The 12,992-nt window shown below is 38.1% G+C and overlaps 1 protein-coding gene across 9 annotated transcripts in view; it reads right to left on the reverse strand.

Annotated features, from left to right (window-relative positions):
• LOC138827198 (rap guanine nucleotide exchange factor 6) overlaps positions 1-12,992 on the reverse strand; it is a 149,751-nt gene that overhangs the window by 48,788 nt on the left and 87,971 nt on the right. For all 9 annotated transcript variants that reach the window (XM_070022697.1, XM_070022696.1, XM_070022700.1 and 6 more), the window contains 5 exons: positions 11,207-11,371; positions 8,849-8,956; positions 6,559-6,762; positions 4,119-4,227; positions 1,551-1,791 (listed from right to left, as the gene is read on the reverse strand). In XM_070022697.1, the coding sequence (XP_069878798.1) occupies positions 1,551-1,791; positions 4,119-4,227; positions 6,559-6,762; positions 8,849-8,956; positions 11,207-11,371 (827 nt within the window). The remainder of the gene's footprint in view (positions 1-1,550; positions 1,792-4,118; positions 4,228-6,558; positions 6,763-8,848; positions 8,957-11,206; positions 11,372-12,992) is intronic.

A 12,992-nucleotide genomic window follows, 5' to 3' on the forward strand; every position in this document is an offset into this window, starting at 1 on the left:
AGTATTTTAAAAAAATAACTGTATTAGCTGGGTGCTAATAGCTCACACCTGTAATCCAAGCTACTCAGGAGGCTGAGATCTGAGGATCATGGTACAAAGCCAGTCCCAGCAGGAAAGTCCATGAGACTCTTATCTCCAATAAACCACCAAAAAACCAGAAGTGGCACTGTGGCTCAAGTGGTAGAGAGCTATCCCTGAGCTGAAGAGCTGAGGGACAGTGCCCAGCCCTAGAGTTTAAGCCCCATGGCCGAAAACAAAAACAAAAACAAAAGAACTATTTTTAGATACAGAGGGTGAGGTAAATGAAACCAAGAAAGCAAACTGTTAGCTTGTACTACAAATAAAATAGAAGAAACTTTCAAGCCAGAATTTTCTATTAAAGGGAATTAGTTGCAGCAAGTTGGAATTTACTACATAAGACTAGTAAATGGACTTTTACTAGTACTAGTAAAGTCTTTGTATTACTAATGATGCTTTGAATAATATTCTATTTAATTCATAGTTTTAATACTATGCAGCTACAATCATGTAATACTGGTTATAAATTAAGTTGAGAACATGTATAAATGAAAACTGTACTGTTATGGACAATCCGTGCTATGATAGGAATGAAACAGTATTTAATTAGCAAAATACTCATGCTTGAAGCTGATCTGGTAAGCAATTATGTCATTTCTTACCAAAACAGTCTCCTGAGAGGTGATGCAACAAAGAAATAAGACAGTTTTAAAAAATTCTTCAGTAATCCTCTCACACCAAATTTAATCAGAATGAAATAACTCAATTCCAGTAAGAAAACAAAAAAGGTCACAAAATAGCATCAAGATGTACATGAAAACCACCTAATATTAAAAGTAAACAAAAAAGTCTATCAGCAAGAAATTTGGAGGAAAAAGTAATTGGTAAGCAGGTAAAACAGTCCAATCACAAGAATGTTACAATGATATCATTTGGACAACTAGTGATTTAAAAAAGCTGAATGCAAAAAAAATCAAATTATATTTCCTAAACTGTGACCTATTCTCAGGTCAATTGACTGCTGCTTTCACTGTAATTCTCAGGAAAATTCTTTCATTTTCAAAATGTCATAGGTTGGAAATGAGCATGGTGGCTCAAGTCTATACTATCTACTTTGGAGGCAGAGACTGAAGAATCATGGTTCAATGCCAGACTCAAATATGTCCCGAGGTGGCATCCAGGTAAGAATTTCTAAAGTATAGTGCATTTAAAATATAACCAATAGTTTCCTTGTTGACACAAATCAAGATTCAGTAAATGCTTCAAATTTAAAATTCATTTTCTCATTTATGAATTACTTGAGGATTTTACGATGCATCAGCTGTAGAAAAAAAACAAGGGACTCAATAATCTCCTTTTCCCACAATAACATTTTACAGTTAGGATAAAGTTGCAACATGAGAGAATGAGGGAGGGGGTGACACTGTTAAAAAAGACATGTACCCCTCTGTATATCACCTGTACAATAAAATTTTTAAAGAAAGTTCCTATTATTTTTTTTAAAGTTCCTAGATGATTTTAGTTGATATTACCTAAACAGTTTTGGAGGCAGGATGCTAAATCGTGTTTTATCCAAAATTTTCCTGATTTTGTTTCTTCCACCTGAAACAGTATTTGCTTTTATTTTCTTATTTCCTTTCTCTTGTGATGGCTGTTCGATATCTCCTGGTACATCTTGGATTGAATGGCGATTACTTTTCTTTTCAGCAATTTTGGGAATATGAGGAATACCAGACTTCTCTTGTTCAGTCCGACTAAGTAACTCTTTGAACACTGAAGAAATAAACAAGTTTGTCACTTATTTTCTTCTAGTAGAAAGTTTTTATGCAAGCAAATTTTGAGGATAAACATAATCACTTTATTGTTAGGCCTTTGGCAGCCTCATTCAATTACAAATTTATCACATTAATGCTTTTTTTTTTTTTTTTTTTTTTTGTCGGTTGTGAGGCCTGAACTCTGGGCCTGGGCTGTCCCTCAGCAATTCAGCTCAAGGCTAGCGCTCTCCCACTTGAACCATAGCTCCACTTCTGGCTTTTTCTGCTTATGTGGTGCTGAGGAATTAACCCAGGGCCTCATGTATACAAGCAAGCACTCTACCACTGAGCCATCTTCCCAGCCCCTTTACTTTTTTTTTTGATAGGTGTTCTGTTGCAAGTTCCATGAAAAATGATCTGACTGTTCAACTGTACTTCATGGTATGCCATAAAGACTAGGGGTTATTGTAGGTATCACTATAGAATATGCCATTTCTACAATTATTGAGATACTCTCTTGTTTTGCTTGGTTGACTGCATTCTACATGGGGCAAAATCCCTGCTTTTTCAGAACTGTGTAACTCCCACATTCTTTGGTCCATTCAATCTAGAATTGATATTCACATTACTCAAAAAGTAGGTCCTTAAGATCTGGGATTTACTTTTTTTTCCTTCTAGGGTCTACAGCAAATTCTGCTTTTCTGTTTTTCAAAATTGGTACCACTTAATATTAATCTAAATGTTGGTGTTTCTAAATACTGATCCTAAAGTCCAGGAAAAACAAAAACTGTGAAGACCTATTTATTTATCTATGCTAGATTAATATGTTACTGTGAAATTATTAACAGATGATTAGATACCATGATGTACCTGATGTAATTCAATTCAGTCTAAAGGATTCAAAAAGAAGAAAAATACTGGGCTGGGGAGGTGGCTCAGTGGTAGAGTGCTTGCCTTGCATGCATGAGGCTCTGGGTTCGATTCCTCAGCACCACATAAGCAGAAAAAAAAAAGCCGTTAGTGGCACTGTGGCTCAAGTGGTAGAGCGCTAGCCTTGAGCTAAAGAGCTGGGGACAGTGCCCAGGGCCAGAGTTCAGGCCCATGACCAGATCCCCCCACCCACCAAAAAAAAAAAAAAAAAAAAAGAAGAAGAAAAATACTAAATGCTTCACTTTCCATTATGAGTAAGCACAATATAAAGAGAAGTTAATGTGGGAAAAAAAAACTCACTTCCTTTCATGGGCATAACTTTCATTCAAGTCAACTCTTCACTAGTTGCAACTTAAATAACCTACTCATGAGGACTCTTAAAATTTCTTGATAACTTTTAATAATTGTACTATGTTTACTGTTACCTTTCCCAGATTTTCAGCCTTTAAAAGGATTATGGTACACATAAAGAAATTAAAAAATTAGTAAACCTCGCTTAAAAATTAAAATAACAAATGGTAGGTCTAGTTAAAAGTACAAGGTGAACACATGCTTTATTTAGGTGTAAACATGATAAAAATACAAGTTAAGGCCATAAATGTAGCTACTGGTGAAGCAATTACCTGGCATGTGCAAGGCTCTAGGTTGGATCCCCAACATTGTCAAATATATATAGACATACATAATTTTGTGCCACAATCAACATTTTTACACAAAAAGGAAGAGTTGTTATTACTAGAAATCCAATGCTTTACTAAGTTTATTTTCATGAAACTAATGTGACATTCATATTATTTCAGAAAGCTACTGTAAAGATTTTAAGATTGAAATGCACATTATTAGGGTTTTGGTAAGAACCTGATTTTGAGTTCTAGGATTTTGTGTGTGTGTGTATTGTGTGCACACACACGTACATTCATGACACATATGTCGGTACTAGTGCCTTGGCATTGTCCCTGAGGTGTTTCTTTTTTTCCTCTAGGTTAGCACTCTACCACTTGAGCCACAGCTCCACTTCCAGCTTTTTGGCAGGTAACTGAAGATAAAAGAGTCTTATGGATTTTTCTGCCAGGGCTGGCTTTGAACCTCAACTCTCAGATCTCAGCCTCCTAAGTAGTTAGGATTAAAGGCATAAGCCACTGGTACCTGGCTAAAGTTCTAAATTTTATTCAGTATACTAAACCCCCACCCCAGTAGAATACAGTACAGAATAAATGCAAGCATTTACGCTCTGAGTTGTGCACCTATTTTCAAATTTACTTTTGATATCAAAATAATGCAAAAAATGAAAATTACCGATTAAAAAATACTATTAACACCTTAGACAAAGATGTTTAATTTTACTATCTTTGCTTTCATTAAAATGACTTTTCACTTTGATCAAAACCCCACCTCAGACAGTTTGTACACACTCACCAAAAATGTTAGTCTTCACTGTAAGTGCAAGATGAGTGTTATTCCTTAAAATTTCCAGGGCTTTCACAAATGTAATATTCTCAAAATTTTGTCCATTTACTTCCATTATCTGAAAAGAATTTTGGAAAATACAAATTAAAACAAAGTTATTACTCATGCCTATAAACTTAAAAGTTTAATAGTAAAGAGTAAAATGGAACTTGAATAAAATGTCATATGTAAACAACGATTAGCATGCTAAGAAGTTGGCTCTAAATACATTTAAATACATTTAAAGTCTTTTACAATCATTGATTGAATCAGATAGCCAAACAAGCAGTACTATTGTTTGAACAGGGCTAGTTCTACTTAGTAGAGATTCCTCAGTATCATACAGGCTTGATTTTTAAAAATATACTAATTCCAAAGGAAAAGGATAAAGAGATGAACATAATAAGTAAAAATTAAGCAGCAAAGATCAAGAGGTCTAACATGAAAATTCTAAAAGGATAAGAATAAAAAATAATATATTGAAAGCCAGGCATGGGTGGCTCACGCCTGTAATCCTAGCTACTGAGGAGGCTGAGATCTGAGGATCACAGTTCAAAGCCAGCCCAGGCAGGAAAAATCTGTGAGACTCTTATTTCCAATTAACCACTAGAAAACCGAAGTGGCGCTGTGGCTCAAGTGGTAGAGCACTCGCCTTGAGCTGAAGAGTGCAGGGATAGTGCCCAAGCCCAGAGTTCAAGCCTCACGACCGACAAGAAAAAGAAAAAGAATATATTGGGTTTTTTTGATAAAAATAACAGGCAGATAAGAGTATAGAGGAAATGACAGTAACCAAGAAATCAGTAAAGCTGGTGAAAATGTCTAAATAATTTATTATGAGCTTGTGAAATTTAATGCACATCAAATATTCTTCAGAGAAGATACATAAAAAATGACAATAATTTAAATCTAAAAATTCCAATTATTTCAACAGTACTTTGGAGAACTAATAGAAGAGGAATGAGATCATTGCATTTTATTATTATTTTTTCCTCTGAAGGAATGATAGTTTTTAAAGGTTTAATGATGAAATATTTGAAAAATAATAAATATAGTGACTCTAGGATTCTATTCATTTTTAGTGAGTAGTCTGGGGTGAATCCCAGAAATTTGTTTATAAAAATTTCTGTTAAGCCGGACCAGTGGCTGACGCCTGTAATCCTAGCTACTCAGGAGGCTGAAATCTGAGGATCGAGGTTCAAAGCCAACCCGGGCAGCCAATTCGTGAAATTCTTATCTCCAATAAACCACCAGGAAACTGGAACTGTGCTGTGGCTCAAGTGTTAGAGTGCTAGCCTTGAGCTGAAGAACTGAGAGACAGCACCCAGACCCAGAATTCAAGTACCATGACCACCAACAACAAAAAAAGATGTGGAAAACATTTTTGGTATGCCTAAGAATCATCTATTGAGCTTTGTTAAGAGAGATTTCTAGAACTTATCTCTTAATAATGTAGTTAATATAATTAATAGGATTGGGAGCAGCCCAGTAGTGTAGTATATTTTTTATTTTTTTACATTATGACTGTTTTACATTTTTTGGGGGGGTTGGTTGTGGCGCTTGAACTCTGGGCCTGGGTGTTGTCCCTCAGTTCATCAGTTCAAGGCTAGTGCTCTATCACTTGAGCATCACTTATGTGGTGCTGAGGAATTGAACCCAGGGCCTCATGCATGTGAGGCAAGCACTCTACCACTGAGCCAACTTCCCAGCCCCATTATTTACATTTTTATATTACATTTTTGTTAGCAAATCACTACTTTCAAATAGGCTGTACTTAGTGCTTATGTAAAAGGAATAAATTAGTACCAAATTCTTCCCATGCCATTTTTCCTGCTTATTTCTGCTTATAAACATAGCTACAAAACTATATTAACATTATTTAAGTGGATTCCACCATTTATGGTCATCTTCAGCCACTGACAGTAGAGGGCACTGTGAAGTGGAATTATCCCTTCTTTCAAAATTTGTATAGTTGCTAACTCATATAATGACATTTCTGACATATTCTAAAATTACCAGTTGATTTAAAAAAATATCTAATCTGGGGGCTGGGAAGGTGGCTCAGTGTTAGAGTGCTTGCCTTGCATGCAGAAGGCCCTGGGTTCAATTCCTCAGCACCACATAAGCAAAAAGAAAAAAGCTGGAAGTGGCGCTGTGGCTCAAGTGGTAGAGTGCTAGCCTTGAGCTGAAGAGCTGAGGGATAGCGCCCAGGTCAGGCCCCACAACCGGATCCCCCTCCCCCCCCCCAAAAAAAAATCTAATGTTTAATATTATAGACTTCTTCTGAAAAGAGTCAAAGAAAAACTATTTCCTTATACTGAAAGCATTGCTTACTTGAAAAACAAGAGATGAAAACTTAAGTAACAGACACGTTACATATAAGGTTTACTTTAAGTGGCAGATTATTTCTTACCTGATCGCCCCGTTTCAGCCCTGCATCTGCAGCTTTACTACCAGGTTCTACTCCTTCAACAAAGACACCAAATCCCTTTTCACTTCCTCCATTGAGGCTGAAATGCAGGGGGGACTCTCGGGAAGCCTTTTGCAGTACAACCTGTCTCCACTTGGCCTTTGCAGCACAGGCAATATTCAATAACCGGAGGTGACCGTTCATCTTCTGAAAAGTAGGAAAGAATAATATATACTTTATTTAAATGTAATGTCTCAAAGAAGGATGAGGGCTGGGAATGTGGCTTAGTGGTATTGTCAATACCTCAGCCTGGATTCAATTGCTCAGTATCACAAAAACCAAAAAAGCCAGAAGTGGCACTGTGACTCAAGTGGTAGAGTGCTAGCCTTGAGCAAAAGAAGCCCAAGGACAGTGCCCAAGCCCTGAGTTCAAGCCCCAGGACTGGCAAAAAAAAAAAAAAGGATGGAAAAAAGTACTTCTCAGCCTCATGGATGACTCACGCTTGTAATCCTAGCTACTCTGGAGGCTGAGATCTGTAGATGGTGGTTTGAGGCCAGCCTGGGCAGCAAAGTCCATGAGTCTCTTAACTATAATAAACTATGCCAGAAGTGGCACTGTAGCTCAAGTGGTTAGAACTAGCCTTGAGCAAAAAAGCTCAGGGTCAGCACTTGGGGCCTGAGTTCAAGCCTCCAGGATCAGTACACACACACAAAATTACTTCTCATTTTCTAGCTGTCCCTAATACATTTTCTTTTTTTTTTTTTTTTTTGGTCGGTCGTGGGGCTTGAACTCTGGGCCTGGGCGCTGTCCCTCAGCTCTTCAGCTCAAGGCGAGCGCTCTACCACTTGAGCTACAGCGCCACTTCCGGTTTTCTGGTGGTTTATTGGAGATAGGAGTCTCACGGTCTCTCCTGCCCGGGCTGGCTTTGAACCGCGATCCTCAGATCTCAGCCTCCTGAGTAGCTAGGATTACAGGCGTGAGCCACCAGCGCACGGCCCTAATACATTTTCTAATTCTACCTCGTTTATGTCCTCACTGCTATATAAAACCAGAATCTTTAAAAACCTTTGTTTAAAACCATGTTTCCAAATACTGTCTAAATCTCTACTGTTTCCAGAAAAGTATTTTTTAGTATTATTTCAGTTTTTCATTAAACTTAATAATTCCAATTTCAAGTTCTAGGATCAGTTTACTATAACAAAGGAAAATCTAATGTCCACACTAAGGAGCTACAGATTTTTTCAGGGCCAAGGACAAGGCCTCAAGTGGTAGAATTCCTGCCAAGCAAATATGAGAATATGAGATCAAACCTGTAATTTTTTTTTTCAATGCCGAGGGAAAGTATTACACTTTTTCTGATCATACATTAACAACTTGGAATACTAGGAATACTGTGTGTTAGGTCTGCTTTCAATTACCATTACTATCTATCCTTCTTTTGTGGAGGGGGGGAGGGAAAGGGAGGGACAAAGAGGGAGGGAGAGGGAGAGGGAGGGAGAGGGAGGGGGAAGGAGAAGAGAGGAGAGGGAGAGGGAGAGGGAGAGGGAGAGGGAGAGGGAGAGAGAGAGAGAGAGAGAGAGAGAGAGAGAGAGAGAGAGAGAGAGAGAGAGAGAGAGAGAGAGAGAGAGAGAATCTAGTGCTTTGGGAATGTTCTACCACTTCTGACATGCACTTAGCCATAGGATTATGCTTTCAAATAAAACAAAATATAAAGGTTATGTAATGCACCTAAATTCATATATGTAGTAGACACTGGAAGCTGGATTTTAATTTAGCAATATGCTGCACATTCTTTCCTACAACTCCAATTTGCTTGGAACACGTAATCCAGTTTTGTATCTGACAGGGAGAATAGACTCATGAATAGCTACTGCAGAAGCTGAGATCTTCAGTGAATTATTTTAGGCAGTGTATATTTGAAAAGGTGAAATTGCATGCAGGAAATGACCTATGAAGTCTTAATGGAGATCTAAGATAAGCCAAGCATGGTGATGTAAGCTATGGTCTCAGCTATGCAGGAGACTGCAGGAAGAAGGATCATGTCATTTTAGGCTGGCCCCAGGCAAAAACTGAGACTTTACTTGAAAAATAATGCAAGTGAAAGGCTGGGGATGTGTGCTCAAGGGGTAGAGCAGCTATCTAACAAGACGAGGTCATGAGTTCAAATTCCTCAAAGAAGGGAAAAAAATAAAATTAGGAGAGAAGATCAGAGAAACTGCTGTTCTGAGTTTCTGTTCCTACTGAGTGGGTAAGAAGACTCCTAAACTTTGAAGAAAAAATCTTTGAGACATACTGTATCTTCCAGATGTTTTTCAAATTCCTCTAGAAATCGAGTCATAGCAGGATCACCTTCAAAGTCATTGAAATGATTATTTACCCATAATAATACAATTCGTGTCACCTGTGGAAACATAAGGAGGCAACATATGGTTATCAGAAATATTCATTTTGAATTAAGTCAATTTCAAAAGCATGTCCTAAAAAGAGGCACTGGCCTGTATGGACAAACCTCTACCCTTTCCTTGTACACTAAAAGATCATCTCTAAGAGAGTAGCATGGTTTAGTTTCAACTTTTGCTTCCCTGAGTACACAGTAATAAGAGTAGGACTCCTGAGTACTCACTAAAAGAAATATGCAATCTCCTTAAAATATAAGCTTTACATTAAAATGCAAGCACTAATTTCAACAAAAAACTTGATGACTCACGACTGTAATCCTAGCTACTTGGGAGGACAAAGACCTGGAGGACTGACGTCAAAGGCAGCCAGAGCAAAAAAGTTCATTAGAGTATATTTCTGAAATAACCAGCAAAAAGCCTGGCTCATATGGATGAGTACTAGCTTAGCAAGAACGAAGCTCACAAACTCCAGTACTGAAAAAAAAAAGACAACAAAACATCCAGAGTAGTTCTGAGTAAATTCTGATACATTTTGAGTACATTTCTGCATACTGTTCAAGGGCCTGGTTCATTTTTTCATATCTTATCTCTCAATAACTAAAGTAACTATATTTAATTCCAGAAAAGGGGAGGAGAATGGAGCTGGAGCCTTTAGTTTTAGATATCTTAGTTTCTAAATAATAGAATTCCAGAGTCTACTCACATCCAACTTATTTCCTTTAAAATAAACTCAGAGAGCTGGGAAGTTGGCTCAGTGGTGGAGCGCTTGCCTTGCATGCCTGAGGCCCTGGGTTCGATTCCTCAGCACCACATAAGCAAAAAGAAAAAAAAAGCCGGAAGTGGTGCTGTGGCTCAAGTGGTAGAGCACTAACCTTGAGCTGAAGAGCTGAGGGACAGCGCTCAGGCCCAGAGTTCAGGCCCCAAGACCGGACCAAGAAAAATAAAAAAATAAACTCAGAGATAATCTGCCTTTTACTTTCTTAAAATAACTTACTTCTTACCTATCTGTGGAGGCATCATTAGTTTTTCACTAAATATTCAAATATCCATGAAATAAGGTAAAATAACCAATTTAAAATAGCAGATGATGTTTAATGCAAAAAAGTACTGAAGATTTAAATATGTCACAAGAGAGAAAAATTCAGATTTGACAAATATTTTTGAATGATTAATAGAGTCTGTTAGAATATTCTCATTCTCAGGCTTAAAAGCAATCTAAGTCCTCTAGAAGTTTATTTGGTAAATACTCTAAATTATTAATCAGCTTTATAAATGCTTTATTGATCTTAAGAAACAACCATGTTGGTAAAAATTTAAAGTACTTATCATGTTTCCTGACTTTAAAACTGTATTATAGAGCTGGGCTCATGCCTGTAATCCTAGCTACTCAGGAGACTGAGATCTGAGGATTGTGGTTCAAAGCCAGCCGGCAAGGAGCAAGAAAGTCCATGAGACTCTTTTTTTTTTGGGGGGGGGGGGGTCCGGTCGTGGGGCCTGGGCGCTGGCCCTCAGCTCTTCTGCTCAAGGCTAGCGCTCTACCACTTGAGCCACAGCGCCACTTCCGGCTTTTTTCTTTCTTTTTGCTTATGCAGTGCTGAGGAATCGAACCCAGGGCCTTGAGCATGCAAGGCAAGCGCTCTACCACTGAGCCACCTTCCCAGCCCTCCATGAGACTCTTATCTTCAATAAACCACCAGAAAAACTGGAAGTGGTGCTGTGGCTCAAGCAGTACAGCACTAGCCTTGAGCTGAAGAGCTGAGGGATGGCACCCGGGCTGAGTTCAAGCCCCATGACTGACCAAAAACAAAAACAAACCCCAAACTGTATTACAACGTTATTTTGAGTTTTGCCCTTTTTTTGCTGGTCCTGGGCCTTGAACTCTGGCCTGGATGTTGTTCTTAAATACCTTTTTGCTCAAGGCTAGCATTCTACCACTTGAGTCATAGCTCTACTTCCAGCTTTTGGTGGTTAATTGGAGACAAGAGTCTCACAGACTTTCCTGCCCTGGCTGGCTTCAAAGCCTGATCCTCAGATCTCAGCCTCCTGAGTAGTTAAAATTACAGGCATGAGCCTTTTAAGTTTCATGTCCATTTTAAACAGGCTACTCTGTCATAAAAGAAATCAGTTTCATATATATGCCTACTAAAAATTTTCTAGTGAACGTAAATATTTAACCTAACAACTGCAAAAAAGTAACAATCAAATGTAAAGGTGAAAGTCACATTCATGCTTTGTGTATTTATAAAACCAACCTTGTCCCTTAAGCTGTCAATCTTAAACCATTCCAATAGTTTGACTCCAACATCCAAAGGACTTTTAAGAAATGTTCTATAAGTTAACAGAAAATCTTCTATATAGGTTGGGTCCACAATGGAATGTTCTTCTATCAAATGCATGATGAGACGCTCAGGTGTTGCCTAAAAATCCAAGGATTTGGAAAATAAACAGCTCAGGATTCAAGTAACTCCTATTGGTAATTCCTCTTTACAGTCAGCCCCTTATAATGAATCCCCAAAGTAGAGTTTCATTGTTAACCCATTACCACTGGGAGAAGGTAACTTCTCTAAGCTGTAATTCAGCAGCACCCCGAGGTTTAGAGTGAGAACAAGAAGAGCACTAAGTACCCAACAGCATCCAGTGGCATTTCACTCATTTCTCTCTTCTGTGGGCTGTTATTACCACTTCTGCGACAATGAGGGCATGTATTGCTTGTCCAAGACAAAGATGGAAGAAACAAGAGTTAAATAAAACAAAAAATAAAAAAGGAAAAGAAAAAGGGAGGCAAGAAATTAAGCAAGCACGCACTTCCAAACTGAATTCACCTCAAATTCTCTACTGTTCCAAGTTGTAGGAATAAAATACTAGTTCAACACAGCTACTTTTACAGTTGCTACTTCCTTAACAGAAATTTCCTCTTCTATGGTTTCCTTTGCTTCATCACCATTTTGGAGGGAACCAGAAGTCCTTTAGATAGTTTTTTTTTTGGTTTAGGTTTTATTTTTATTTATATATATATATTTTTTATGGTGCTCAGGGCTTGAATCAGCCTGAGAGCTGTCCCTGAGCATTTTTTGCTAGTGGTTCTACCACCTGAGTCACAGCTATACTTCCTACTTTTGGAAGTTCACGGGAAATAAGAATCTCATGGACTTTCTTACTCCAGCTGGCTATGAACTATGATCCTCAGATCCCAGCCTCCTGAGTAATTAGGATTACAGGCAAGAGCCTGGTACCCAGGTACTGTAAATAAATTTTTCCATCCATTCAGAGTTTTAAATGCATGGCTGTTCCCAGTATTTCCTACTGCTTCTTTATGAGCTCCTGAACCAATTTAATAACTTATTAGCCATCACAGCTTACCAGATCATAAAGCTTTTTATAAAAATCAACTATGGCTAGGTATCAATGATCCAAAACATTAAGCCTGAGAATATCAAACAGCTTTATTATTCAGGCCAATCATGATTTAGGGTAACCTAACTCTTCTTAGAGCGTATGTAGCAAAGTCAAGGATGAGAACTGACCAACATTAAAGACAGGCCATCATTCTGACTGGGTAAACCACCTGTGCAGGATTCCCACAGAGACTGGGCTATACTTTAAAACTTTAAAGATTAGCCCCAAATTTGTGCAGAGGCATGCATTCACAGGTAAACAGGAAGGGTAGATGCTTGGACAAAGGGTACAGAGATGGTAGGCAAAATGACTGGCATGGTTATATTAGCATGGTAGAGATTGGTTACAATGAGCAAATAAGTAAAGTACAGAGTAGTACTGCTGATGGCAGTATTACTAAACATGGACAAACAGAGAAAACTCTGTTGTATAATACTGGAACTGGAAGTGAAAAACCATAAGCTCATGGTGGCTTAATGTATACAAAGTTATGGATGTGTACACATCAGACATAGTGGCCAACCAGTATGCTGTAGGTCTTATAGATGTATATGTGTAATAAATATGCACATTTCCTAGCTACATCCAATGATAGGCTCCTAATAATGCTGCCTCAGTTGTAATAAATACAGTCAGATGCAG

This window comes from Dipodomys merriami, unplaced genomic scaffold (genome assembly GCF_024711535.1).
Source record: "Dipodomys merriami isolate MVZ:Mamm:240054 unplaced genomic scaffold, mDipMer1.0.p SCAF_151, whole genome shotgun sequence".
In the NCBI taxonomy this organism is placed as follows: Eukaryota; Metazoa; Chordata; class Mammalia; order Rodentia; family Heteromyidae; genus Dipodomys; species Dipodomys merriami.